A 22,244-nucleotide genomic window follows, 5' to 3' on the forward strand; every position below is an offset into this window, starting at 1 on the left:
TCAGATACGGGGCTTAGATGGAGGGCCAGGCTGGACGTCGCGTGGGCTAGGGAGCCCTGGGGGACTAGGGTGAGAGCTGGGATGGCCAGAAAGCCCCTGCTTCTGGAGGGTCTCGAAGTCAGAGTTGTTGATGACAGCTTCTCGGAGGGTAGGCATCTCTGCAAAAGGCACATAGTCTGCTCCTGGGGGTATAAGTCAGTGCAAGCGTGGGCTGCAGGAAGGAGGGGCAAAGTAGTCCTGGGTGGGATGGCGGAGGGCAGGAGTGCCTTCAGCTTGGCTGATTACAGACCCTTGAGTGGGCCCTGATCCTAGGTGTCCCTCTCACCGTGTGGCCTCCCTCCTCGCCGCCGGGTCTCCTCAGTCTCAAAGAAAGTCTCGTGTTCCTCCCAGCGCCGGTCACAGGCCGCACAGAGGAAATTAGACTCAAAGCAGCTGCAGCAACAGCCTAAGGCGCGGGGGCAGCCAAGGAGGGTGCAGGGAATTGGGGCTTCCCCAGGGGCTGCCCACATCCTCACATCCTCCTCCCCAGCTGCATGCCCAAGTCTCTCCTCCCAGCTCCCCATCTGCATCCCCAAACTACGTGCAGCTTATCCCACCCCTGCACTCCGCTTGCTTGAGAAGGTACCTTTGACCCTGCAGGAATGGGACCCGGTAGCTGTGTGGTCTTCGTGGCTGTGTTTGCAGCGACACTGGGCCCTCCAAGCCTTGGGGTCAAAAGTGGCCCGTCTCTTGAGCCAGAACTCACCCACCTCCTCTGGGCGTGACGGGATGAAGCAGAACATGAGGCAGCGGCACTGGCCCACGTTGCAGGGCACGGATATGTCTGTGAAGAGGGTTAGACCAGCAACTGACAGGGCTTGGCCTTCCCATGTCAACCTCTCCCCAAATCAACACACACACACATGCTCTCACACAGCTCAACACAGGACAGAAGACAGTTACCCTCCACACCTGAGATGATCTGGTGCTCTCTCAGCAAGTGTCCACAAAAGCACCTGGACTCATCCCCAATCCGGAAACAGTCCCATAGATAATGGGGGCAGCGCCAGCCAATATAGAGACCTGGGTATGGAGGGATTGAGTACTAAGGGAAAGTAACAGGGAAAAATAGCCTAAGCTCCTCCCAAATTATTCTTACCTCTCCCCCGATGTGTCTCTGTCACCACCCACACATCCTCCTCCCTGCCCCTTAAGACTTTTTATTCAAGGTTTGCTCGTCAGCCTGCGAGTGTCTTCAGAGCCCGTCCCACCCGAGGATCCGCTCCACCTGTGTCGGCCTGTGACTGCAGACAGCCTTCATTTCTGAGCAGGAAGATTATTATAAGTGAGCTTCTGTGTGATGATGCCCATGTATCTAGCTGTGTTCTCTGTGACTGTGGGATTCTCATCTCCTCCCCCCTCCCAATGCTAGAGCCCACCTTTGCTTAGCTTCCTTGAAGTGTCTAAGGCGAGAGAAAAGGAAGATGATGGGCCAGGTGCAGAGCAGGTGGTGGGGATTGGCTCCTAAGGAGCATGGTGTTGAAAGGACCTGAAGAGGAGGAGGTGAGGCCGCCCCAGTGCCACAAGGAGGCGGGCTTCCCTCACTTCTGCAGGCTGGCACCATCATACGTCCCTTCCACATTCCTGAGGTTACTGAGCAAATGCCCTCTGTGAACTTGAGAAGGGCTGCCTCTGGTTCTCCAAGGTTCAGGAGAAAACAGGAGGCCAGAAGTCATGAGTGGGGTGAAGAGCAGAAACAGAGGCTTGTGAGGCTAAGAAAGGAGGCGTGGGAAGGAAGAGGAGCCCAGGATGTATCCCTGAGAGCGGACACCAGCCAGAGGCTGCTGCCCTTGAGATGAGAAGCTGTCTGGCTTCACAGTTAGTCTTACCACCAGGCAAGGGTGGTGCTGAGTAAATGTGGGAGGAGACCCAGAGCATTTCCCACTCAGGTTTTCTCATCCTCTGTGAGAACTGAGAGTATCCCAACTTGAAGTCAACAATCCTGGGTTCCCCCACCCCCCACCCCCCAGGAGTGGGGCCTTCAGCTCTAGGACTCTTAATCCTATTCAAAAGCTCCAGTGAACTGTCATCTCAATCAAAAAGTTGTCCCTGACTTCCCCTTCTGTCTAGGAGTCCCTCCTCCTGCCTTCCATGACTCTTGTCAGAGTACAGTGCTTTCTGGTGGACCTGTTCACTTGTATTCTCCTTCAACTGTGAGTTCCTCTAAGGAAAGGTCAGTGTTTTCATCACTGTCTTGAATCCTCACACAGGACCTGGTACAAAATAGGTGCTCAGAGAACATAGAAACTTGACTGAATAAGTGATTGAGCAAATACCTTTAGGAGGGAAGAGAGACCCAGTATTCCAGGTAAAGCCCTGAAGTTCCATAAGGAGAATGAAAAAGAGTCAAGTGTCCTCTGGTCTTTGACTCTGGCCAGGACCACAATCCACAATTCTGCGCCTGTCACACTAGGTTTTCCTGTCTTACCCATGGTCTCTTAGGATCTGAAGCCTGTCCAGATGTGGCTTTTGGCTTTGATGCTTCTGACTTATACCGCCAGCCCGTGGTATTCGTGCCCCATCACACCAGGGAAGCTTGGTTGAAAGGGAGCAGAATTTAGACCGAGTCACAATGGGGTTGGTGGAGGCCGGGATTCCACTGGAGGAATTCTGAGCTCTGTTTAGAATAGCAGGATCCAGTGCATGAACAGGTGAGGTGCAGAGTTGAACAAGGGTTAGTGCCCCATAGATCAAGGCCTGGCCTGAGGGCCTGGGAGAGTCAAGCTTAAGCACTGTTGTTGGAGTCATTGCTCATTTTTCAGATGAAGAAGACTGACGTTTGAGCTAGAGGAATGGCAATTATACCTCAGACTATAATCCCCTTAAAGTGGGACAATGCAGAGTGGGCTGTGCATTCCAGAGTAGGGCCTTCTACTCTGCCTTGATTCCACACCCTCTTCCCGTTATAAATGGATGAGGACTGGGGAGGAGACATTATCAGGGATGGCATTTTCACTGCACAACACATTCATTTCCATGATCACACAGTCTCATTTGCATGATAACATCTCTTATGGTTAGAACATAACTCTATTCCCATCATTAGGGAAAGTGAAGTATAAACCCCCTTCCTCCAAAGGCAGTGATACCTATTGAATTCAGTCTAGAAATCCCAGAATCCTCATAACAGTTCAGGTGGCCTTCTTACCCAGTACCTATAGATGTGAAGTTCAGTGACACATGCACGTGCTCACACACAGAATGGTGTGTGTTCACATGGTTCATATGCACACCCTTTATATACAGACACAGAGAAGCCCGGCATGCCATTAACAGGACTGTCTACAATACTACTTCTGGGCCGAGACTTGGAGTTGATGGGACTAGAAGCCATGGTTCTCTTTGGTGAGGAGACTCAGAGCTTTGGATTTCCAGGTGATCATGGGTCTGGCATGCAGGGATCACAGCCTTTTCTTAAAAAAATTTTTAACTGTACCATGTGGCGGGATCCTTGTTCCCCCATATCAGTGTCAGCAGTCAAACCTGCACCCCCTGCAGTGGAAGTGCAGAGTCTTAACCACTGGACTGCCAGGGAAGTCCCCATTACAGCCTTTTAATACATTTCCACCAAGGGGACTAAGGCCTTTTGCCTTGTTAGAGCAGCAAGCCACCTGGAAACTGTCCAGGGTCCTGGGCCATCTCTGCTTTAGGATCTGTTTGGTGCAGGCTACCTGAGCCCTAGTTCAGCCACCTGTTCCTGCCTGGCTTTATATGAATATCCTCACTTTTTGTCTGCATCCACCCTCATCTGCTTTGGACTACCCATTTGCTCCCGTCCCAGATTCCAGGAAAATTGCCATTTTCCACAAGGGCTATCCACTGAAGGAGCAGGTTCCTAGATCCCACTGGATAGAGGGATGGCCATGGTCCTATCACAGGCTCCCTGGGCTCACCTGTTTGGATGGCATTCAGGGCTGCATCCTTCTCCCATTGGAAAAGATAATTCACTTTTGTACCAAACTTCTCTCTGTGCATCGCCTTAGCCACGTCCACCACGTCTGCCTGCTTAGCAGGGACCACTGGGTGGATGGTGTAACCTGGGGGGGGAAGGCGGAGTAACTAAGGGGAAGTGAGGAGGCCCCAAACCTAAGAGAAGGGGCCAGGTCACAGAGTAACCCAACCTCCTCCTCCTGAGGCAAGTCAAAGACGGTGCTGAGACAGGGGGAATGGGCAGGAGCAATTACGGCTGACTCCTTTCTTCCCCTTCTTCTTGCCCAGCTGGTGTTCAGGCTGAGCTGCATGAGCGTTGCTGGCAGTGGCATCCATCTCTTTCTCGCCCTCTTCTTCCTCTTCCTTCACTTTTGTAAATGTGTCCAGGTGGACCTGGGATGGAGAGCCTGAAAGGGAGTGCTTTGGAGAGCCTTCGAATTCAGAGGTCTGGATGGGCCTCTTTACCCATGAGCCCTCGCTGGAGGAAGACTCAGAGAAATCTTCCTTTGGATTATCAGAGGGAGACCCAGGGGCACAGCTTAGTGACGAAGTCTGAAAAGCAAGTGGTTGATCTAGGACCTTGGGGATGTGGGTTTCCAACTGGGTCTCAGGCGTAAGGGTCTCCAAAGGGACCTCAGAGGCAGAGTGTTCTAAAGGGGCGGTGGAGGTGGAAGGCTCTACAGGGGTTTCAGAGGTTTGGATGTCTAAAGTGGTCTGGGAAGTGGAGGGCAACACAGGAGATTCAGAGGCAAGGGACTCTAACAGGGCTTCAGAGAGGGCGGGCTCTAAGGGGCTTTCAGGGATGGGGGGCTCCTGTGCGTCCTCAGGAGAGGGGTCCTTCGAAGGAAGGCTCTCTTCTGCATCCAGGGTGGTATGAGGCTCTTCTGTGATCTTGTCTGCTTCCATCTAGTGGTAGAACAGGGTACATGTTTCATTAGGTTGGGATTAGAGGGTCTTTGAGTCAGGATTCGCAGGGGGCTATGGAATTTATATAAAGTTTTTAGTGCACCTGAGATATTACTCGGGGGAATCCAGATGAGCTCTGGGCCAGGGCTTGGTGCTTGGAGTTTCACCCATGTGCCTAGACCCAAACTGCGTACTGAAAGTCTGAAGCAGTCAGAATCCCATCAGTAGATGGTAACAGAGAAGGGATCCTGAACATAGCATCTTGGCTAGTCCAAGAGCAGGGTTCTGGGTGTAATTTAGGACCATGGAGGTCAGGCTGTGAAGTTCTAGAGACTGGGAAGACCAAGGCAAAGTGGGGGTTTGCTCCCGAGAGTGCAGAAGGATGCAATGACCACAGTCTAGTCTTGTCTAAGGACCCCTCCCTGCCCTTGGTAATGTCGTTCATGTTCAGTGCTTCAGCTACTTCCAGTTGTATGTTGATGACCCCTAAATCCATATTTCCAGCTCAGACCCTGAACTTCACAGTCATACCCAACTGTCTGCTAAACATTGCTAAATCGATGTCCCACAGGTCATCAAAACTGAACTCTGGGAATTATCGTGGTCGTCTCCTTTCCTCTCAGCCCACATCTTAGAATGGGCACCAAAGACTATATTTCCTATCTTCTAAATATGGCATGAGTTTGAGTAAACTCTGGGAGTTGGTGATGGACAGGGAGGCCTGGCGTGCTGTGATTCATGGGGTCGCAAAGAGTCGGACATGACTGAGCGACTGAACTGAACTGAAATATCCCACAAGTCCATTCTCTCCTCTCCTCTCCCTCCAATTTGGTTCAAATTCTCATTATTTTCTACCTGGATTATGTAATACCCTTGCTGCTCTGCTGCCCTTCCTAGCATATTAATCCACTTGTCCATCCTTTCGTTGGTTTATGTAACTTATGCTTTTAAAGAGCCTAATCTTAACACTTTTACTCAGGCACTGGACTCAGCTGAAAGAATTTGGAAAGGAAACCAATTAACCAAAATGACAATACAAATGAGTTGGTGTTGTGCTGGGGTAAGCCCAGGATGCTGTGGGGACTGGGGTGTGCCTAATTTATCTTGGAAGGATGTCCAAAAGGGGTCATGCATGCTAAGTCACTTCAGTCATGTCTGACTCTGTGTGACCCTACAGACTGCCAGGGTCCTCTGTCTGTGGGATTCTTCAGACAAGAATACTGCAGTGGGTTGCCATGCCCTCCTCCAGGGGATCTTCCCAACCCAGGGATTGAACCCACATCTCCTACGTCTACCTGTATCAGCAAGTGGGTTCTTTACCACTAGTACCACCTGGGAAGCCCAGGTCCAAAGGGTATCAGTCCTTCTTAATGACCCAGGTGAGACCTTTCTGAAATGGCATTCCTTTGCCTAAAAACAATCAAGTGACTCAATCTAAGGATTAGGTCCAAATTTCTTGGCCCTGACATTCAAGGCCTGTCATCACTTGCAGCACTGCCTAAGGTAATTCCAGCCTTACCTTCTCCTGCTCTCTACTTTGGTCTATGCTCCCCAAATACTACATTTATCATTTCTTAAACTCATTAAGGTCTTTCCAAAGAGGAAGTTTGTGTCAGAAAGTAGGGGGAGAAGTAGGATGACGGAGAGGAAGATAGCCAGACATTCAGCAAGAGGAGAAAGGGGGCCTGAGGGTGAAGAACCACAGGATGGGAGGAGACCAAAGGGAAAAAGGGGGAGGAGGGAACTGAGTGGAGAAAAATGGGGGAGGGAGAGGATAAAGATGAAAAGCAGAGGACGGGAGGGGGCTGGAGTGAGGTGGGAAGGGACAGGAAGGTATAAGGAGGGAGTGGGATGTGGATTTGCAGGAGGGGCCATTTGAGAGACTGCATACCTCTAGGCTTTGTCTTACAAGTCCTTAGGTTGGGATCTTGTCTGAAGCGGGCCCGGGAAGTGTTTGCCCCGGGGGAGAGAAGGCTTGGTTGTGGGCTAGCCCTGGCAGCAGGCACTGTATGCTGAGGCCTTGCCTGCAAGTTACAGCTTGGGGAAGGGACTTGGACACCTGCAGAAATTCGTGAAGGAGTTCGGGTCGGGAGGAACGGGGGGGAGGGGAAGGGACGAGGCGGTCCAGGGCCGAATAAGGGAGAGGCTTGATTGAAGCCTCTGGAACCCTGGCCGGGAGTGGAGGACCCGTCACCAGGGCAACCGGAACGTTTGGTAGTCTCCGTGGCAACAGCAGTCTCGTCACCCCCTCGGTGAGTGAGGTCTCCTAAGGGGGCTGCGTTGATCCGGAGGACATAAACCTAGAGGGTTCGCTTCTGCTGAGGGGGCTTTGCCGGATCGCTGTGAGTGGTTTTTTGCGGGATCTTTGTGAGACTCAGAGTCTCTGGGTACGGTCTGCGGATATCTGTGGGGACGTCCGTGGGTGTCTGGGTTCGTGAAGGTCTCTGCGGGGTTCCTGTGAGATGTCAGTGAGGCTTGTGAGGACGTTATGGGGGCGTCTGGACTCGGTGGTTGGGGTGAGAAAGGCGGGGACTCGGGCGGCGGGGACGGGGGCGGAGTCTGTCCTCGAGCCCCGCGGGGCCAGGTAGGAGACCAATAGAATAGGGCCGGGGGCGGGCTTTCGTGAGAAGGACCAATCGACCTAACCGGAGGGCGGAGCGTCGTACCGCGTCAGGCCGAGGCCGCAGCCGCGGGGCCTGGTTATCGCCTGTCCAGCGCAGCCCGGAGTCGCCCAGGCCTGAACTCCCACCCAGTCCCCGGCCTGGCCCCCGCTGGCTCGACTCCGGCCCTAGGCCCGCGAGGACACCGGAGGCCGCCCCCGGGGGGTGGGAGCGGAGCCGCGGGTCAGCTCAGCGAGCGCCCGCGCTGGCCTGTCCGGCCCCGCCCCCGCCCCGGGCCATGGCTCAGCCCTTGTCCCGGCCCCTTGTCCTATCCCGTTCTGGGCCTTGGCCCCCGACCCCGCCCTCGCCCCGCTTCCCAAATCGGTTCCAGTTCCCGCCTGGGTCCCAGCGAATGCCCAGATCCGGGTCCCAGCTCAGGCGCCCCCTCCAGTCCCTGACCTGGGCCCCATCCCAGTCCCAGCCCCTGTTTCACCTCTTTCCCCAAATCCCAGCCCGGCCCCTGTGCCAACCCCATTCTCAAAATTTGCTTAAGCCCGGGGCCCCACGCCTGCCCTTGTTCCGGTCCCCACCACAGCCCCTCCGTCCATCACACCCCGTACCCTTGCATAAGCCCCTGAGTCCGGCCCTGCCCAACTCTTTATCCCCGTCCGTGCCCTCATCGCTGAGTTTACCCGAGTCTCTCCCGCCGCCCACCCCTCTCTCTCATACCCCGCCCCTCTGCCAGCCTCGACTCAGGTCTGGGCTCCAGCTGCCGTCAGCCTTACTGCTGCTGTTGCTGTTGTCTGTCCTTGGCCCAGGGGCTGGTGAGTGCAGAGCAGGAGAGAATGAGGCAGGGATGGGGTTCTGGCAGGGAGGGGTGGACTGGAGGGATTCAGGAGAGGTGGGATGTTGGCACCTAGATGGCTGGGGAAGAAGCAGAGAGAAATAGGGAGGAGGAGAGAAGTCTTACATAACTAATAGGAACTGACAGGGTCAGAAGAGTGGTAGCTGTGGGCTTGAGGCTCAGCAGGTGACCGACAGAGACTGCAAGGTTTTCTTTCTGGGGGTCTGTCTGGACTCCACTTTGACTCTTCTCCAAGGAAGTCTGGAGTGCTTTGTATCTGCTTGTGAAGTTTGATGGGGGTGAGAGTGCCCCACCCGAGAACTGCTAGTCAAGTGTGGGAAGATCTGGCCTAAACCTTTCACGTACTGGGCATACATTGAAGCAGGGTTAAGAAAGCAGTTTTGAAAATAGCATGTAGCAAACAGATGGCCATGGGTTAGTTGCCATTATAATGCATTTTCTTCTTGTAGTGAAATTTGTTCCAAATAAGCTTGATTTGCTGAGGAATTATTTCTGACACTTTTAGAGCAGGGTTGAAACTTGGAGACTATTTTACAGATGGGGAAACTGAGGCACAGCAAGGGATCAGTTGGCCCGAGGTCATACATGTTGTAAGCGACCGTGTGGGGCTAGAAAAAGGCTTCCTGATTCCTACCCTACCCTAGCGGTGTTGTTGTTTTTTACTGTAATCTATGCCCAATAGGAAAACAGATCCTAGTGTGGAAAGGCTACAAGCACAACCTGTCCTCTCCCGTCTGCCCACAAGGGGGCTTCATCCACAAACTTCCCTCATTTGCCAGCAGTCTGCCCAGGGCCACCATCTAGTGAGGTGACTGGGACAGGAGAAGGAGATAACCAGCTTCCTAATGGGTGGAAGGCGGATGGAGGAAGGGGTCCCGGCTGTAGGACATGTGCCATAAAGATGACCCCGTAATAAAGAGTCTTCATGGCCCCAGCCCCCAGCCGTCTCTGGTGGGTAGCACTCTAGAGGGGATGCGGAGGTGCCTGAGAAAGTCTTTGACAAAAACAGCTAGCAGAGCAGTTGGAGGTAGCGGGCTGCATTCAGGGTATAATCTCGAGGAGACGGATGCACGCCAAAGGTCACTGCTCCCGCAGAGGTTCGAGCTATGCATGGATTCTCACGGGTATCTGGTGCTTATGTGTCTGTATGTGTACCTGAGGGATCTGTGGGAATGCTGGGCATGTGTAGTGTATACATGCTTGTGTGCTGGTAAGCACAGGCATATGTTTGTTGTGTGGTGTGAGCCTGTGTGTCCTGGTGTCTGTGTTATTGTGTGAGGGAGAGGTATGTGTTGTGGCCCATGCATGTTCCTCTTCAGCTCTTCTTGCTCCTCCTGCAGACAGATCACCGAAGGGTCACCCCCAAGTGGATAGTTCCTTGGTCGGAGGCGGTGTTGGGTGCCTCCTACAATGTGTATAAGTAATCCATCTGCCCCCAGCCAGGTTCCTTGAAGGGCTCAGTGCTGGTAGCTGCTCAGTGTTGATTACTGCTGCTGGCAGAGCGGGCACTCAGCCGAGACAGAAACCAGGTCAGTTTTTCAGTTTGGGTGAGGGGGAGTCCACTCTGTTGAGCCCAGTTCATAGTTTCATGGGTTTCAAGAACCCCAGGTTCTTTGTTCGTGAGCCCATTAGGAGAGGAAGGTGATTATCAGTCACAGAGCTATAGAAAGTTGAAAGATGTGGATTAAAACATGATTGCCCAGAAGCAGTTCAAGTGCTTCGGGAGGATGGTAATGAGGCTGAAAAAGAGCACTGACGGCCGCGCCGCAGGCAGGGCCACCCTGAGTACAGTTAGTGGTCACTGGCCCGCAGCGGTGCTCTGTGACCTGGTGCGGGGGGGGTTTCCCTGAGGAGACAGTGGCAGTGTCACGGGCCTGTGATGGCACTCAGTCTCGGCACACCCTCAGATCTTTTCCTTGGACTTGTCTGACTGCAGTTGCATAACCCAGGCACGCCTTGCCATTACAGGAAATGACCTTTTTGTTCTACTGAGTGCTGTCACTAGCAGGGCCAGCCTGAACCCACGGGTGTGTGTCTGTGTGTGTTTCAGGTGGTGATGGAAAATCACCCTAGCCTCATTTGGAAGTGCTGGTGCATCCAGGACAGGTTCATCTGAGCTTGGTGAGGGCCTTCCTCCTGCTTCCTCTGGGTCACAGAGCTGTAGGCCTAGTGACACCCCAAACCAAAGCCTGCAGTGAACAGGGCTCTAGGTGCTTTCTCAAACATCTGCCCTCAGAACTTCTTGTTTCCTCCTAGCATCCCCAGCTTCTTTTTACTCCCCTTTCCTACCAGCCTATTCTGTGACCTCTGTAGGCCCTAGCCACTTGTGGGTGGCTTAACTAGTTCCCCAGTTTTGCAGGCCATGCCATTGTTCCTTTAACCACAGGGCTCTTTGCGCATATCTGTCCATTATTTCCTAAAGGTCACTAGCTACTTTCACCATCAACTCTCTGAGAACCTGCCCTGGGGGGCCTGGCCACCATTTTTTCTAACACTGGCAATGGCCCATCCAATGACCCGTCCCTGGTACCAGCCTTGAGAAGGGGGAGGAGCCCTTTCCTAATTCCAGCAGGGGGTGCTCAGTACTCCGCTTTCCTGTGATAATAGTATCCAGGCTGTTCAGCTCTTGGCTTTCTGCCTCACCATTGTCACTGGCAGGGCTCCTAGGAGACCTTTCTTCCCCATCACTTGTTTCATTTCCCTTCATCGCTTTTGAATACATCACCGCTGCTCTATGAGCCTCTTTGGTTCCTGGGCAGTGCTCAGCTTGCAAGGTGTTAGGTCTTTCTTGCTGACAGTTGAGAGCGATTATGTGATCTGAACTGCACAGACTAGCCTTGGGTGTGACTGTGACTTTTGAAGATCACAGGCCCATCTCGGGCCAGTGACCTCCACCTACAGAGGACGGCTCTCTGCAGGGTGACTTGAGGTTGTTGAAATTCAGTAGGGCCAACCTGGACCCGTGCTCCCTCCATCAGCAGCCTCCCTTTCCAGATGCTTCTTTCTCTGTTATTTCACCTGCTTCATTTTGGAGTTATATCTCCCATCTCCAGAGGGAGAGACCGTCAGCATAGGCAGGCCCATGGGTATTTCCTCCGTGGCTAAAAAATCCACTTCAGGGTCTCCCGTACCCACTGCCCTTACTCTTGCTCTGAAGCTGCTAAAGTCCCCGACCTTCTCATCTGTCCTGAAGGCATCCTTCAGGGCTTCGCTGGGGCTGGTGTTCAGCCTGCAGAGCAGTCGGATTCCCCAGAACTTTTTGTCCCTTGGGGCCCTTTTTGTCCTCTTGGACCCTCTTCTATCCAGCTGAGCCACTGGGTTCTTCTCATTGTGATAGCAGCCCTGGTGCCTGCGTGTTTGCCTGGCAGTTGCTTATACCAGACTGTCCTGCCCACCAGTTGCACTCTGCTCCTAACGGCCACGATCAGCTACCTAGGCATTTCAGCTATGAGCACCACATCCTCCCCACCTCCCGTCCCTGGCTTCGCTGGATATGAATATCCCCAAGCAGTTTGAGCTTCCATTGTCTCACCACCTGACTGCCTCCTGGGGCCTCCCTCCGGGAAGCGCCCCCAGCCCCGCCTTCTGAATCCTGGAGGCCCTGCGGCCCTCTCCTTTACTCCTCTTCCAGGGCTCTTGTGTGGCCTGCCAGCTCCTGTCCTTGCCTCTGCCACCCAAGCAGGCCCCTTGCAGCCTCACCACACTTTTCCCCTCCCCACTGCCACCCTGAGCCAGTGTACAGACAGCTCTTGTGAAGCTTCTGAGAGTTTTTATTGTTTCTGACCACAGGGGAACAGAAAGGGGAAGAGAATAAAAAAGGAAGTTTCACAGTTCCATGCTGACTCCCAAGCCCACAGGTGGCGTTCCAGGCCGCTCAGTAGCCCGGGAACCCACGTCACTGTGTGCACGCACACGCATGTGCATAATGCACGGACTCATGCCCACCATCCACACCTGCTTTGTTAGGCTTGGTAAGAGGAGTGCAATGGCTTCTAAGTGAGGGGCAACTGTGGGGATTGTAAAAAGGGTTCCGGTTTTGGACTGAGACAGATCAAGGTTGGAGTCCTCAGTTTGATCTAGGTTTGAGCCTCAGTTTCCTTACCTATAAAGAGAGGTCACTTCCCCCAAGGTCAGTGTAAGGGTTAAAGCAAATGATGGCAAGGGCAGCACAAGACCCTTGAGTGGGTGCCATGGGGGGTGCAGCCGGGTGGGCCTGGGGGTGGCTGGGAATGGCCTGTCCTACTTTGCTCCTTTCTCTACTATCTGCTCCCCAGGAGGCCTCTTCCTGACCGACTACTCCACCTGCTCACCCCGCAAGCTGAGTCCCTTCCGCTCCTTTGCCAGCACCGAGCTCTTCCACTTCCATGTGCCTGAAGACACGTTCCTGGCCGTGTGGAATCTCATCATCTTCAAAGAGCAGGGAGGGACCTTTGGGGACCACTGCCCAGACCAAAGTGTGACCGTGTGAGTGTCTGAGTTAACCTCCTGACCCTGTGCCAACCCCAGGCCACTCTCCACACTAAAATGAGACCTTATGAGTATCTAAGCTGCCCTCCTGACCCCTGGCCTTTGTCCAGATTGAAGTGTGGCTGGCTGAAGGTCAAGACCTCTGTCTGCTGACCATTCCTGAGTTCTGCATGACTACATGAATGCCCAAGCTGATCTTTTCCCCCTTATGTCTGACCCCTGACCTGGAACCATTTTATTGTGTGGGTCAGTAGAGGGAGTCCATTTCTTGTGCTGGAGATGAGTGACATTTCTTTCTTTTTCCCGTTTCCCGTCTCCCACCCCGTTGCCTGCTCTCCCTCTCTCTCCGTTCTGGCCCCCCAGGTACTTCCGGTCTGGAGCACCCCCAGTCATCAATCCCCTGCACACACACTTCCCAGGGGACACAGCTGTGCCTGGGGTCTTCTCACTGACTCTCAGCTGGACACTGCCCAACCGCACCTCCGGCATCTTTAACGTCAGCAGCCCCTTACCTGGGGACTGGTTCTTGGCTGCCCACCTTCCCCAGGCCCATGGCCACATCTCTGTCAAGGTGGGTTGATGCTGTCCAGGGCAGGAGGGGCCAGAGCTGCTTCTCCATCTCTGGGCTGCTTGGCACTCCAGCCTTGTGCCAGGGTGGAAAATAGCCTCAGGGTGGCTGGGTTGGGGCACAGCTAGAGGTCAGCAGGTCACCTGGTGGGCCAGAGGCCATGATCTGCAGGAGGCACTTTGGGAGCCTTAGGAGACACCGTGGGTCCAGGTAAGCTAGAGGGAAAGTCCAGAGCCTGCCGCCAGAAGCCTGGTACCGGGGAGTGGTGTCCCTTCCTATTGGAAGATGCAGGGTTAATCACGGCGGTCAGAAGCCAGCCAGGGACCGGTCAGATGCTGCGGCACAAACCCGAGGCTAGTCTTGTTCTACGTACGTCTTGGTTGGTGATAGCTCTGCAGAGTCTTGGAGGCTGCAGCCCAGTCATTAGGCCCTCTGGGAGTACGTGTTCCTCTTCTATCATAATTTCAGTCCCTACACCTTAGGGAAGAGGGTAAGAGAACACTCTGTGGTAGGCAAGCCCTTTCCTGTTAAGAGGAAGCTTTGGGCAACTGGTGTCCAACCTGACTGTTACCCTCCTTTCCCCCAAATACCAGTGACTGCATAGATCAGAGCCTCTTAAAGTCTGTAGTATTGTGGGGTCAAGGTCAGGTCGCTTCTCTGTTCTCGTTTGAAGGAAAGGAAATGCTGCTGGGTTTTCCTGCCACTCTCAGATACTGGGCACACTGGCCCTCTTCATCACAGGGAGAGGATTTCTTATTCCTGTCTGTTAGCAGGGAGGGAGGTTGGGACTCAGTGGCCATGTCGGAGTGGGATGGCCAGGTGTGTGGCGCCCGCGGTAACGGCAGGGGACCATGTGCCAGCGTGAGCTGGGCAGGATTTAAAGAACAGGACACAGACCAAGACAGGGAGTGGCGTGTGGCCTCTGAGAATGGGGAGGAACGGAAATCCCCGGTCAGGAGAGGATTTGACCAGATGTCTGTCTCCAGGGTGAGTTCCTTGAGGACAGGCGCTCTGGACTGTGTCAGACTCCCCTTCCCCTCCCGCTGAGGCCCGGCATTCAGAGGTGTTAGAGTGCTTTTGAATGAGCTGAGAATTACCAGGGACAAGTGTGCTGGCCCTGCTGTTGCCAGAGATGGGAACTCAGGCTGAGGGAGTGTCTCAAGCCCTCAAGTGATAGGTTTTCCAGACAGTGAAGGACAGGAGAACTTCCTCTCCAGGCCTGGCAGCCGTCTGGGTGAGAACATGCTGGGAACTTGCCCAGGAGTGGCTCTGGGCTCTAAGTTCTGGACCCCCATCAGATCCAAGGACTCTTATATTAGGAGGAATATCTTCTTAGGTCTTTGGCCAAATCCCAGAGAGCCTGTTTGTGATCCCAGCTGTGATCCTGGACTCTCTCCGTGAGAAGAGAAAATCCTCCAGGAGCCATGCTGTAGTTACCCAACCACCTTCCTGATTAAGCCAGAGGAACCTGGCGCCTCGCCTGGCCGCGATAGTGGGAGCCGAAGCCTGGTTAGGCGAGGTCAGAACCGGGCCTGATGTGCCCGTGTGCATCTAGATACAGCCAGTGGGGCCTGAGGGACTTGGTACTGCAAGCTGGAGTCCTCGCCAGGAGAGACCTCGGTGCGGTGAGATGAGAGGAGAGGGCACAGCTCCACCTTGCCTGGGGGTGCAGCTGTGAGTGGCCCCATGACAGACGGGGCTCTCCGGTCAGCCCTGTGTTAGAGCTTGGGGGAGGCGGGGCAAGGATCTGCTGTATGTTTCCTCTAAAATTTGATTATCTTTTGGAATCTCACTTGGGCCTGTAGGATTCTTTTTTCAAAAGTATACTTTAAAAACATTTTTACTCATTTTGGTCGTGCTGGGTCTTGGCTGCTGCTCACGGGCTTTCTCGAGTCGCGGAGAGCGGAGGCCGCACACTGTCGCTGGGCGTGGGCCCCTCTTGCTGCGGCGGCTTCTGTTGCAGAGCACAGGCTTCGGCAGCTGTGGCTCTTGCGCTCAGGAGCTGTGCACAGGATTAGTTGCTCTGAGGCATGTGGAATCTTCTGGGACCAGACTGAGCCCATGTCCTCTGCATCGGCAGGTGGATTCTTATCCATTGGACCACCAGGGAAGTCCTGGGCCTGTAAGGATTCTTAAGTTCTCTGGTTAATTCTCTAGAAGCAAGCCTATTGGAGGGTTGTCCAGGGCATTCCGCCAGAGCTCCAGCTTCTCACCTTGCCTCCTCCTTGTCCCGTGGTCCTGACTGCCCATGACGCTTGGCAACCCCAGGAAATTATGTGGTTTCAGAAATATCCTTGGGTGGGTACTGAAGGGTGTCAGCAGTAAGAAGGCAGCAGTGTTCCTCAGTTTTGGGGATGAGCTCCATTTAGACCTTAGTCTTTGCACACCGGCTTTATCCCTGGCCTTGGGTTGGGTGCTAGGGACACAAATAAGATGTATATTAGTGAGATATGGAAGGCATTTTTTTTTTCTTAATGGAAGGCATTTTAAGAGGACAAAGGAGAGGTTTATAACTCAGCTGAGTGGGGTGGTGGAGAGATGGCTTTAGGTTTTAAGAAACTGTTAGGAAGTGAGATCTGATGTTGAGAAAGCAGGGAAGGGGTCACTCCAGGTGCTGGGAGTGGCATGGGCTGCAGGTGAGAAGGGAGAACTGAAGTGGTTCAGTGTGAGGGTGAGGGAGGGGGCTGGGGTGGTGAACAGGGGCCAGATCAGCAAGGGTCTAGAAGTTAGAGCTTTATCCTGAGAGCGATAGGGAGCCTTAACCTGTTGTAGAAGGGAGGTGGCTTATGTGGCCCAGGCCGCTCTCCTGGGCTCTGGTCCCACACTTCTGTGGGCCTTCGTGTGTGTTATTTTTACTTTGTTACTGTGTTCCTAGCACCCAGCACAGAGCGTGGCACATAGTAGGGGCTTGGCAAATTTTTGTTGCCCTTCTGCCATCTTCTCAAACTCATGTTTCCGAAACTGGTTATCATTTCTCCTTCTTTCCGTCCACCTCTTCTGTCTTAGCCTCTGCCTTCCATCTCCTGGCCTGTCTTGTGTTGGAGCATGTGTTCATCCTGTGGTGTCCAGCTGCCAGTCTTCCTGAAAGGCTGGCCTTTGGGTTTGGGTAACATCTGACACCCAAATGCCTTATTAGGAGAAGTTCTCCAAATGCTTGGGGGCACAGCTCTTTTATGCTTCCTCTTCCCAGCTTCAAGATTTGAAAGCAAATGAAAGCAGATAAAATAATGAAAACAACCATAAGGAAAGAAAAGGAGCAGATTCAGTTGACTCCACCAGCTCAGACTTAAGCGTGGCTCACTCAGCATCTCAACTGAAGGGGTTCAGATCTGTTAACCGTCTTCCTTCTGCTCTTCCTCCTCCTTCTAAATTATTTTATTTGTATTTCAAATAGGTAATATATGCACCTGGTACAACATTCAAAAGGTACAAAAGGCATACAGTGAAAAGTAAGTCTTCCTCTTCCCTTCATCCCCTTTCGGTTCCCATGTTCTCTCTCCAGAGTTAACTAGTAACTAGCTGTTACCTAGTACCTCTTTCCTCTTGAAATATTTTCTCCTCTTGCCCTTTGTGACTTTATAGAACTGTCCTGGTTTTCTTCCTGCCCACCACCCCCTCCTCTGTCTCCTTTCCTGGCTTCTCCTCTGCTTGATCTGTTTGTGTTGTGGTACCAAAAGCTTGGTCCCGGGATAACTCCTTTTTATTTCTCCATTCTCTTACTAGGTGTCTCCAGCAGAGTAGTTTTAAATATCACCTATAAGTTCATGTCTTCCAAGAGTTTTAAGTGAGCCCTAAGTTATTTGAATCTCAGATTTTACACCCAGTGGCTTACTTGACATCTCCGATGTCTAAGACCTGTCTCAAACTTAACAAGTACATATCCAAACAAAGCCTGAAATCAGGAATCTCTTTAATTCCTAATTCACGTCTCCCAAGTCTAAGCCTCTGCATTCTCTAATCTTCTCAGTAAATGGCACAGCCAGTCCCCAGTTGCTCAAAGCCCCACGTTTAGGGGTCATACTTGATTCTTCTTTTCCCCTTATTTCCACACAACTAATCCATAAAGAAAAAGTCTTGAGACTCTCTTTCTAAAGCATGCCTGGGTACATCTACTTCTCTGCCCACTCTTAGCACCTTCCCTCAGCCGTCTGTGGGCCGTCACAGTCACCTCCTGAGTGGCCTCTTTGCTCCCACTCCTGCCCCCTGCCATCTGTCCAGCGCTCATTTACTTCCATGGTGATTGGTGCCAGCTAACTGTGGGCTGGAGCTGTCCTGAATGCTGGAATATTCCCACAGAGATGGCCACAGAGACCAAGATCTTTGGGCATCTTCAGCCTGCAAGCCTCACCCAGAGGCTCAGGCGCTTCTACAGAAACTTAGCCCACCCATACAGTCTAGGAATCAACCGAAGGCCTTCCATGCCAGCTTCTTTCAGATCACTTCTCACTCCACTTCCCACTCTGGGCCCTCCTGGTTTCTCAGGCTGCCTCGCTTTGGCCCGGTTCCTCCCACGACTGCGGCTGTTCACCGAGCGTGGGTGCTCTCGCTCAACTTCTGCCTTGGCAGCTCCTGAGACCTGACTTCCGGCGCCCTTTCTGCGGTTCTGTGTCAGGGTGAAGGTTCGTACACCTTCCCTGGTCTCCACTGATCGAACACTTGCATCCACAATAAGGGAGGTGTTGGACATGCCCATAATACAGTTTCAGGAAGAAGCACACCTTAACCAAAGAGGTCATGTCCATGGATCCTTTGTTAGGCCAACAGCAAGCAAGACATGGAACAAGGTGTTTCCTCCTTCTGGACCGTCTAGTAAGGGTGGGGGCTATCTCCTGAGTGAGTCCCCACCCTCAGGGTCATTAACCACAAGATTATTACGGTGGTGATTCCTCCCTTAGGAAGTGGGGCCAGTAAAATAACTCATGAGAGTATTTCTGGTCCTCACCAAAGATGAGGGACATCTGCTTTGTATATCAGAGATGGAGGTTTCTGAGCAACAAGGTGGGTTCAGGAGCTTTCTGAAGGGACCTCTTTTGACACTTGTTCTTTAACTCAGCAGATATTTTCTAGCACCTAGTATGTGCCAGGTGGTGTGATAGGTGTTGGGAATGCAGTGATAAGAAAGGCACAGGAAAATTCCAGGCACAGGGTAAAAAGGTGTTCCGGCCTGGCACCCATCAAGGCCTCCTTCCAGCCTTGTGGAGTTTTGCTACAAGTCAGCAAACAAGCCTTGGCTGACTTGTTCCATGGCAAGGAACTCAGTGGGATGTCAGAGCCTGGAATTCTTGTCCCAGATCAAGGCTAATGGTTTGTCTTGGTCAGAAGAGCCAGAAAAGTGAACAGTGGCCTCTAGTTTATTGGGCTAGTGTAAGGCCGTTTGTCCAGAAGATGAGAGAAACCTAGTAAGCCCCGCCCCCCCCCCCCCCCCACTCTGCTCCCCTGAACTACTGGGACTGAGGGCCCAGAGACGTGCAAATGCTGGAACTAATGAGCCCGTCCTCACTGGAGATGCTGCGGCTGCCTGGGCCCTGGTGGTGTCCCCCAAGATTTTACCCAGAAGAGCAGCTCGGGGAGACGTGGTGGTTCTCCTCCAGTGACAGAAGGAACCCAGGCTTAGACAGAAGAAGCAGATGTATCCAGGGCCCCTGAGGCAGAGCAATATGGGGAGACAGAAGATAGGCTTTGGCTTCAGAAAGGTCACAGCTGCCCCAGCTGGGTTGATTCATTTATTCAGCAAACATTCATTTGTGAGGTGTGCACTTTACATTAGGCTTTGTGTCTGTCTGGAGTTTGCCTGGGGAGGTAGGGTGACTCTTCCCTGGGGGTATTAAAGCAGAGGCTGGACAGGTAATACTTGGGAAGGGCAGGTGGAAAATAGAGGAAATGAGAGATTCAGGTGGGGGAAGTGGGGCGGTTTGGACTGGAGGCCTTTAAGGAACTTTACTGGGGGGCATGCTAGTGCTCAAAGAGTGATTGCTGGTTCCTCTGGGCTTGGTAGGGGAATGGGCTGGTTTGAAATGACCTTAATGGGCTGGCCCGGGGTGTGCAGGAGGGGTTACTGGAGGAGGAGCAGGCGGGGCTTCTCAGGAGGGGCTTGGATTTGAGCCCCCAAACCTCAGTGGGGTTTGAGGCCCTCAAAGCCCCAATCCTCAGCCAATGCTGAGAATCACAGCAGACCCTGCAGACCGAGGAAGGACCCAGAGCTTAGAGAGGCCGCAGCACAGCCCCAGAAGCAGGAGTGCCAGAGGAGGTCTGTCCCGCCTCCGCAGGCTGTTGGCCTTGCCTTAGTAGCGCATTGCTGTCTCTCCCCTCCCGCCACCCCTGCTTGTGCCCCAGGGTCTCCAGGATGAGTGTCAGTACCTCCTCCAGCCGCAGCTGATTGTCCGGCGTCTGCTGGACGTGGCCGTGCTGGTGCCTGGGAGGCCCTCCGAGCAGACCCTCTCCGTCCACAATCGCTCAGCCCTGTACAAGTAAGTCGAGTGCTCCCCCAACCCGGGCCCTTCCCGTCTTCCCTCCCTGGCCTCAGCTGCCTGCTGGTCCTGCGCACCTCCCCCCCCCCCCCCCCCCCCCCCCGCCAGCCTGGACTGCCGGGCCACCCAGAACTCCAGGGTGGGTCTGACCCCTGCCTCCCTCTCTCCTAGCATGGAGGGGAAGACCAGAAAAGGTCTCCTGTTCTCCTCTGTCCCCCCGCCCCTCCATTCTTCCCAGTGTTCCCCTCATCCTCTGTCCCTCCACCTCTATGTACCCTGTCTTTTCTCATGTCCACCCTCCCCTCTGCCCAGGGTCTTCGTGCCCAGCTTCACTTACAGGGTTTCAGCACAGCTGGTGTGTGTGGGGGGCCGAGGGGCATCCACCTGCCCCCTGACCCTGCGCCTACGTCCCAAGGCCCCACCCCTGCACAACTCAAGCTCTGTGGCCTGTGGAGGAGCCTCGGTATGCCAGCTGGAGCTGGCACTGCCCCCCTGGGGGCACTGGGTCTACGTGCGCGTGGAGACACCATCCCGGGGCCCCGGCAGGACCGTCCGCTTCCAGCTGTGCGTGTGGCTGCAAGGTCAGAAGCCCCATGCCTGCCCCAGCCAGCTGGCCTGTGCTGGCATCTGTGGCTGGAAGAGGCGGGCGTGAGGGCTGTGCTCATTGGCCCTCGGCCATGTCCCTGTGACCTCCCTGACACCACCCGGCTCCCTTATTCCCCAAAGCCCTCCCACGTGGAGCTTCAAGTCATGGGAAGGCCTTCAGGTCACTTCTGGTACCTAACTTAGGCTTACGAAGGGACTTACTCTCCTTGATCTAACCTCCCAGTGTAATGGGGCAGGCAGGAACAGCTAGGACCTTTGGGACATGGTTCTTGCCAGAGCCCTCGCAGATCAGTGAGAGGGTCCATCCTCTGCTTCAGCAGTGCCCTCACTGCCACTGGGGAGGGAGAGATGACCTTCAGTCCCTCCAACATGACAGTCCACTAGCTGTGACCACTAGGAAGTGCCTGGACCCAGTCCTGTGACCTTAGATGCCAAACTACACAGGGGTGTTTGATTCGAGTTCTCTCCTTCCCCACCTTCTCTTAAACCCTGTGTGGCTCAGATCCCGTGTGTGGTGGGCTGCAGGACTGGGAGGGCAGCAGGCCACAGCTCCGACTTTCTCTGCCCCACAGAGTGCCCGCAGCCCAGCCTGTCCCGTGCCCTGGTCCCTGGAGCTGCCATGAACATGCCCCAGTCGCTGGGCAACCAGCCGCTGCCCCCAGAGCCACCATCCCTCGGGGCCCCTGCCGAGGGGCCTGGGGCCACCTCCCCGCCCGAGCACTGCTGGCCGGTCCGCCCGACACTGCGCAACGAGCTGGACACCTTCTCCGTGCACTTCTACATCTTCTTCGGCCCCAGCGTGGCCCTCCCGCCCGAGCGCCCGGCCGTGTTTGCCCTGAGGCTGCTGCCACTGCTGGACAGCGGCGGTGTGCTCAGCCTGGAGCTCCAGCTCAACGCGGTACTCTTTGTGGAGGGCAGGGAGGTCGCCCTGTGGGGGACCTGAAGGAGAAGGTGTTGGGGTGAAGGGGCCCTGGCCTCCTCCAGGAAGCCCGTCCAGGTTGCTTCCAGCTTATGGTTTAGAGACCATGCCTCAGCCCCCTTCTGGTCAACAAATGTGCTCCGAGCAGTTACTGCAAACGGGCTGGGTCAGCCAGGGCAGCTCAGAGGGGTCCAGATTTCCCGTTTTATAGGCTCCCTGCCGCTCACTAAAGGCCTCTCTCTGGCACGTGTTCATTGTTTCTCACAAATCTCTTCTGAGCTTACTACCCATTGAAGCCATGCAGTCCATGTTTAGACAGCTCTGATTGCTAGAGGCATTCTTGGCATTCCATCAAAATTTGTCTCGTGGATTTTTATCCACTGATCTTTGTTTTGTCCTAGAAGCTATATCCAGTAGTCTACTCCTGTCCTTTTATAAAAAAAATTAATAGACTTTATTTTTCAAAGTAGTTTTAGGCTTACAGGAAAATTGAGGAGAGTAAATCGAGTCCCCCTCTTTCCCCCTGCAGTTTCCCCCTATTACTCACATTTTATATTATTGTGGTACATTTGTTGCATCGCTGTCCAGTCTTTCAGATGCCTCTCAACCTTGCCAAAGCTGAACAACCTCCACATCTGAGACTTCTCTTCCTCTGCTGTCTCCTCTGGTCATACTTCTGGTCATCATGCCTCTGAAACAGGTGATCCCAGGTGGTCTGACCTGGGTGGCAGGCAGCGTTTGTGCAGCCTGAGATCAAGGTACCTCTTTCAGCTACTGCCTCACCTGAGGCTTGTGGTAGACTAAGACCTCTGGATTGTTTTTCTTTATTTCCTTTTTTTGCTTCAAAACAATTACATACATTTGCTTTTTTATTATA

The 22,244-nt window shown here is 53.8% G+C and overlaps 2 protein-coding genes across 4 annotated transcripts in view; one reads left to right on the forward strand and one right to left on the reverse strand.

The window, feature by feature from the left end:
- Nucleotides 1-8,336, reverse strand: FAM221B (family with sequence similarity 221 member B). Its single transcript, XM_065907866.1, has 7 exons — nucleotides 8,261-8,336; nucleotides 4,254-4,875; nucleotides 3,933-4,076; nucleotides 952-1,062; nucleotides 626-823; nucleotides 326-445; nucleotides 1-182 (listed from the first exon to the last, which is right to left on the reverse strand). The coding sequence occupies exons 2-7, from the start codon at nucleotides 4,873-4,875 to the stop codon at nucleotides 1-3; spliced, it is 1,377 nt and encodes a 458-aa protein (XP_065763938.1). The 5' UTR covers nucleotides 8,261-8,336.
- TMEM8B (transmembrane protein 8B) overlaps nucleotides 7,568-22,244 on the forward strand; it is a 24,494-nt gene continuing 9,817 nt past the window's right edge. For all 3 annotated transcript variants that reach the window (XM_065907875.1, XM_065907876.1, XM_065907877.1), the window contains exons 1-6: nucleotides 7,568-8,299; nucleotides 12,615-12,804; nucleotides 13,171-13,378; nucleotides 19,709-19,842; nucleotides 20,155-20,423; nucleotides 21,021-21,346. In XM_065907875.1, the coding sequence (XP_065763947.1) occupies nucleotides 7,774-8,299; nucleotides 12,615-12,804; nucleotides 13,171-13,378; nucleotides 19,709-19,842; nucleotides 20,155-20,423; nucleotides 21,021-21,346 (1,653 nt within the window). In that variant the 5' untranslated portion in view covers nucleotides 7,568-7,773. The remainder of the gene's footprint in view (nucleotides 8,300-12,614; nucleotides 12,805-13,170; nucleotides 13,379-19,708; nucleotides 19,843-20,154; nucleotides 20,424-21,020; nucleotides 21,347-22,244) is intronic.

The sequence above is a fragment of the Muntiacus reevesi genome, chromosome 17, assembly GCF_963930625.1.
Source record: "Muntiacus reevesi chromosome 17, mMunRee1.1, whole genome shotgun sequence".
Lineage (NCBI taxonomy): Eukaryota > Metazoa > Chordata > Mammalia > Artiodactyla > Cervidae > Muntiacus > Muntiacus reevesi.

Bases quoted from the DNA above. Each gene is read 5' to 3' on its own strand.
- FAM221B (XM_065907866.1), bottom strand. From the start codon at position 4,875: ATGGAAGCAGACAAGATCACAGAAGAGCCTCATACCACCCTGGATGCA. The intron at 824-951 runs GTGTGGAGGGTA...CCCTCTTCACAG, and splicing joins AGAGCACCAGATCATCTCAG to ACATATCCGTGCCCTGCAAC. The intron at 183-325 runs GTGAGAGGGACA...TTATACCCCCAG, and splicing joins GCGAGGAGGGAGGCCACACG to GAGCAGACTATGTGCCTTTT.